This window comes from Pediculus humanus, genomic scaffold, assembly GCF_000006295.1.
Source record: "Pediculus humanus corporis 1103172107677 genomic scaffold, whole genome shotgun sequence".
Lineage (NCBI taxonomy): Eukaryota > Metazoa > Arthropoda > Insecta > Psocodea > Pediculidae > Pediculus > Pediculus humanus.
The window spans coordinates 113,657-120,344 of record NW_002987286.1 but is presented as its reverse complement, the minus strand read 5'-3'; the positions used below and the strand labels follow the sequence as shown (position 1 = coordinate 120,344).

Sequence of the window (6,688 nt, the reverse complement as noted above, 5' to 3'; positions counted from 1 at the left end):
ATTAAAAATAATACATGGATAAAAAAAAAAAATCATTTTGTTTTTTATTATTATTTAAAGTAAATGCAATTATAAAAAAAATATTGTTTAAGTACAGATTTACACATGTTTAAATTATTTTTCTCCCAGATGACAGCTTATAAATTTATACCTACCCATTTATTGATAAGAAGCATTTAAGATAATTTTTTAATTACAATAGTTTGAAATTGACATTGTTGTTGTTGTTGTTTCATCTTATCATTCTTAAATTTTTTTTTTAACCAGAATAATTCATGATAATAATAATGTTTTGTTACATAAAATTCTGTAATGGTATAAACAATTATTTATCCATTTAATTAAATTTTTTTTTTTTGCTAAAAAACAACATGTCATTAATAAGTTATTTCAATACATAATTCATAAGTATTTTCAATACATACCTCATTCATAATAATAATAATATTTGAATTATTTAAATTTTTTTAGGGCTCTGGTAATAAAATGTAAATGTTATAAATTAATTATTCACATAATAAAAAGATGAAAAAATTATTTTTCACATCATAAAAATTTAGAAAAATTATTATTATTGGTTAAAACTATTTTTAATAATAAATTAATTTGGGTAGAGACGTGAAATATATATATTCAAACAGGTAGAACCTTAAATTCAATTAAAAATTGTTTAAAAATTAAAATTAAATCAATTAATTAATTAAACATTTTATAAAATTTGCGAAACGTAATAAAAAAAAAAAAAACATAACTTTGGAAAAATTTTTTATTTATTTATTTATTTTTTTTTTGTTTTGTGAGAGAACTTTAGTAAAAAATTTTTTTTTTAAACATTTCGTAAATTATAAAATTGCGTTATTTTGATTACTTTTCATGCCTTTGAATGGGGGGGGGGGGAATTTTTTTTTTTTTTTAGTAAAAGCTTGACTCCGACTGTCACGATTTTTTGAAATTTTCTTTTTTCGTATTTTAAAATTGCAACTTTTCGAAATTAAATTCAAGTAACAGTTTTTCATTATTTATTTTATGAAACAAAAGGGGGGGGGGAAAAATAAAAATATTTGGGATCATGGGGATTTATTTTGCTTAAAAGTATTTTTACAAAAAAAAAATTGAGAATGTTGTTAAATTTTTTTTACGTTACGTAATAATAATAATAATAATAATAATAACTGAACAGTGTCATTAATTTTAAGTTTTTTTTTTTTGAAAAATTTATTTCTACGTTTTTAGTAATAAATAAATTAAGACGTTACCGAGGTTAAACATTTATTTTTAACGGTGTAATTAATAATAAATTAATTTTAAAGCATCTTATTTTATTTTAATTGTGTGTGTGTGTGTGTGCGCGTGTTTGTAAAAAAAAAAAAAATGAAGAAAAAAAAGTAAAAAAAAAAAAAAAACTTTTTTTTCCATAATATATATAAATATATAACACTCAAGGACGTAACCAAGACATTTTCACAACCAAATCGATTCTTCCAATATTATATACGGGGTTCGTAATTTTTTTCGTCTAGGGGTAGGAAAGTGGGGGGCGGGGGGGGGGGCAGGGTGCTGTTGAAAAGAATAAACGGCGAAAAAGGTTAGAAATTAGTTTTGGTAAAAGGATTAAAGATTTGCTTGTTTGTAAAAAAAAAAAATTTTTTTTTTTTTAACGTAATCAAAGTTGCTTTCTTCGTTATTAGTTTTTTGTATTCCTTTGAGTATAAAAAATAAATAAAAATAAAAAGTTTTTTTTTTTTTTTTTTTTTTTTTTGTTAAATTTGAGATACATTCATTCATTCATTCATTCATTCATTCGTTGATATTCAGTGTGAATTACCATTTATTAATAATGTTTAATAAGACGTGTTTATTATTAATTAATTAAAAGTGAAAAAATGAGAAATTTATTAAAATTTTAATAAAGAAAAAAAAAAAAAAGAAAGAAAGAAAGATATAATGCGAAAGTAAAAATAAATAAAAAAATTATGAAATTTTAATTTAAAGTAAAATGTTTTTGAAATAATAAAATTTTGTGTAATACATGAGTTAGTAGTCTAATTAAAATAAATAAATAAATAAATAAATCTTAAATTTATTTTTAATTTGGTTTATTGTTTGAGTTTTTTTTTTTTTGTCAACTGTCAAATTTTATTTTGTCAGAAACATTTTTTTCTCTTGTATTTTTTGCTTTTAAGTATTTTATTTTAATTTGTTCTTATTTATATTTTTCTTTATTTATTCATATATTATTAAAATAATATTATTTATCTTTTACGGCGGTTTTTGTTAATCGGTGAAATTTAATATGTATTACACTGAAATTCCCCTCCAATTAAAAGCCATAAAAATTAAAAAAAAAGAAAAATTTTTAAAGTTTTAGGTAGTAAAAAAAAATAATAATAATAATAGTTTGCGATGGCAAAAATAAATAAAAAAAGAAAAACAATCGATTCTATTATAAATTGAAGAAAATTATGTTTTTCTATTAAAATTATTACCGTTTGTCAAATTGTTCTTTGTTTCAAGACGATTGTTTCGATAAAATCCTATAAGTCATTGTTTAAATTGCGTTTAAATTAATGTACGATGAGTAATTTACTAAGGATAGCTATAGTTTGTCTGGCTATCAATAAATTTAAACAACTCATATATATATATACATACATGTTTGCCTAAATTTGTGATATAAAGTTTGAATATTGATAGTATGCGAATATTTATACGAGAACACGCGGTTTATAATGTTATAAACAAAGTGACGAATTTTTACCATTCGATATTAACCACAAGGTAACTGTATGGGAATTATTATTGGGTCTTGTGTACCCGATGAGCCTGAGCCATTGGATACTACTCTAACGAATTATAATATACCTAGAACCGTTGTTTGTGGTAAGTAATTTCGTTAAAATGAATATTCGATACGTTAATTTTGTTTAAAAATAAAAATAAGAATCGAAAACTACTCCTATATGTTACATATTGAATAGTTTTCAAATTATTATGAATTTACGAGTTATGATTGTTATTGTTGTTATATCTGAACTATGAGTATTAATGTTAAATAAAAGATGTTGATTAATATTATTATTATTAAATTTTAGATGATTTTTTTTGTTTAATAATGTTTTTTTTTTTTTTTTTTTTATATATAAAAAGGTTATTAGAAACTTTAGCTTATTAGACACTAAAAAAAATGTATTTAAAAATTAATAATTTGAAAATTGGCGCGTTTGTATTTATATATATATATATATATATCTTAATTAAAAATTTTTCCTTTTTAAATAATTTTTATTAAAAAGATTTATAATTAAATGAAAAAGTTGTTTTTTTCCCTTTATTAATAATTTTTTTCGTCTGACTTTATGTAAATTTTATCTTATATACGTAGTAAAAAAATATTTATTAAACTTAATATTTCACTTATTATTATTATTTTTTAATAACAAATCATTTTGCTCTACGCCATTTGTACTTGACCTTGTCGGACTCAATTAAAATACAATTTAAAGAAATTGATCAAAATATACTTGCTGGATTAGAGCAAAACATAAAAATGTTTTTGTTTCACAAAAAAAAAAAAAACTAGCATGGTTATTATTTTATTTTTTTTATTTTTTGAATTTCAGGTATTAAATGTCCAATTTGCGCCAAATTTCTTTTACCGGACGATATAGAATGTCATCTGGTCATGTGCCTCACAAAACCGTTTCTCATTTACAACGGTAATTAATTTTTAATGTAAATATTTTATATATGTGTAATTTTTTTTTTTTAAAATTACGAATTAATTAAAATCTCTACGTAAACGAGAACGAACTTTAACTTTTATAATGTTTCGACGGGGGGGTGGGGAAGGGGTGGGAAAGATAGAGAGAAAATCGAATTCTATATATTAAAATTTCATAATGTTTGAATTATTAATTTTCCAATACGAAATTTTTTGACTCGGTTGATAAAAAAATTGACAATCAAAAAAAAAAAAAAAAAAGAGGAGTAACCTGACATTTATTTTCCACGGCCGGCACGAATAACGAACGGTAAACGGTGTCATTTTAATTTTATAAATATTCTTTCTTAGCAATCATTATTATTATTATTATTATTTTTTTTTTTTGTGCATTTAGAGGACGTATTAAGCGAGGACAAGGGAGAATGTGTCATTTGTTTTGAAGATTTAACACAAGGGGATACGATAGCCCGACTACCCTGCTTATGTATATATCATAAAGGGTAAGTTTTTTTTTTTTTTAATATAAAAAGAAGAGGAGGAGGAGGAGGAAATGATAATAATGATAATTTTAATTGAAATATTATAAAACTTGAATGAATTTTCTTTTTTTTTTTTTTTTTTTTTTTTGGGATAGCTGCATCGATAAATGGTTTAACGTAAATCGAAGTTGTCCGGAACACCCAGGAGATTAACAAAGTTTCAATTTGAAAAATTTAATTGGCATAAACGCGCACATTTCGCCTTTTTTTTTTTTTTTTTTTTTTTTTGGTAACGGTCATCAACCGGTCATCAATCTTTTGATTTTCTCTCATGGTTGGTTATCACAAACCCTACCTATATATCTATATATATATTCATCAGATCTAGGAACGATGATGCTCTGGATTATATTTCCCGATTTGTTTTTGGTGAGATTAGTCAAATTAATAAAAAAAATTTTTTTTTTTTTTGTTATTGTATAACGCGACCTCATTGTTTTTAGTTACCGTATAATTTACTTTAAAAAAAAAAAAAAAATTATTTTAATTAATATGAATTGTGTTAGACACACACACACACACTCTGATTTTAATTTTATCTAAATGAAAATTTTATTATTTTAAATGAATTGACGAGAAAAGAAAAAGAAAAAAGAAAAGCGATGGTCTTGAGAGTTTTTTTTTATTCATGTCCTAAAAATAAAATTTTTTTTTTTTTTTTTTGGTTTTGCTTACTTACTAAATTAACCGTTTTAATTTTCAAAATCAAATAGTTTGAATGTTTTTATTTTATATTATTATTATTATTATTTAAAAAACACACAGAAAAAAAGAAAATGCATTTAGTAAAATGTCTAATAATAATTGGTTGTTTTAAACTTTAAAGAAATTGTTTTCATACAGTAAAGAGTATATTACATAAATGTGCCATTGATTAACCACAGAATCGTCCTGCATTTTTTTTTTATATATATTAGTATTTTTTTTTTTTTTTAAGCTTAAAAAGTCATTATTAATATTGTCAACGTTACAATGCTTTCTCTCTCTCTCTCTCTCACGTGTAGAAAACATTTTAATTGTGATTTAGTTTTTGTACTGAAATTATTATTATTCGCGTCGCGATTGAATTTTTGTACTTAAATTCTTTATAAGAAATGGCCATGAATAAAATTTGCAAAAAAAAAATTATAAAATAAAATAGAAATCGATTAGGGTTATTGTAATATCGAAACCGTTATATTATTATTATTATTATTGTTCATACCGAAGGATTTTGTAAAATTGATTTGATCGATTCGATGACGTATAAAATTAATTAAATAAATTACGATGAAAAAATAAAAATTGGGTACAATAAAAAATATGTAAATATATTTATTGTGTATTTATTATTATATTATAAATGTGTAGTAGTATGGTACGTTTATTATTCAATATTAATTATAAATTTTAATTATTGGTCCTTTAAAAAAAAAAAAAAAAAAAAAAATTTTTTTATCGAAAAGTTATTGGAAAAAAAAAAAGTACTAAACATATCTTTAAAAAAAGAAAATTACATTTACCGAATTAATTTAGTTTTCAAAAAATTATATTGGCTGTGTATGTTAAAAAAAAAACAAAACAGTCAATCAATCAATCAGTCAGTCAGTAAGTTTTCTGCTTGATTAAAATAATTGCTATATTTTAATAATAATAATAATAAATAAATAACTAACTAATTAAAAGAAAAAAATGAGATGGTGATGGTGGTGGTCCTTTTAATTAAGGCTCAAAATTTCAATAAGAAAATAATTAAAAATATTTTTTGACATAAAATCCACGTGCAATTGTTATTATTATTATTATTATTATTATTATTATTATTATTATTATTATTATTATTATTGTTACGAAATCAAAAGGGCAAACGATTCTACGTATATAAAAAAAAAAAAAAAAAAAAAATTGATATTTATTTTTAAGTTTAAAGGATATTCTTTTTTTTTTTAATTAATTGAACACATTAATAGCTTTAATGTAAAAAAAAGATTTTTAATAATAATAATAATAATAATAATAAAACTAATTATTTAATTTAAAAGAAAGAAAAAAATTTAAGTAATTTTATCAAACGAAAAATGTTTTAATTTTTTTTCTTTATAAAATGATACTATGTATGTATGTATTTATGTAAAACACATGCGATTATGTTTTTATGTTTTTTTTTTATGTTTTGTTTAATTACAACTTATTATGATTTACGAACAATTTTTTTTTTTTTTTCAATTATTAAATCAAATTTATGTACCTGGTCTTTAATAATTTATATATATATGTATAGTTAAAATGGCGCGGAGGTTATTAGTTTTTATCTTATTTATTTTTAATGTAAATAAAAATTTTTTTTTGTTTTAATAATATCATGAAAAACTCCCTAAAAATGTGTGAATAAAAACGGGGGGGGGGGGAGACATAAATGAGATAAATAAAAAAATTTGTTTGTTTT

The 6,688-nt window shown here is 21.3% G+C and overlaps 1 protein-coding gene across 1 annotated transcript; it reads left to right on the top strand.

Annotated features, from left to right (window-relative positions):
• Positions 1-2,786: 2,786 nt before the first annotated feature.
• Phum_PHUM293380 (uncharacterized protein) lies at positions 2,787-4,416 on the top strand (the record flags this gene model as incomplete). The annotated part of the gene is made up of 4 exons (XM_002427031.1): positions 2,787-2,880; positions 3,621-3,716; positions 4,119-4,224; positions 4,359-4,416. 4 exons carry the CDS (start codon positions 2,787-2,789, stop codon positions 4,414-4,416), a joined length of 354 nt encoding a protein of 117 aa, XP_002427076.1.
• Between the last annotated feature and the right edge of the window lie 2,272 nt (positions 4,417-6,688).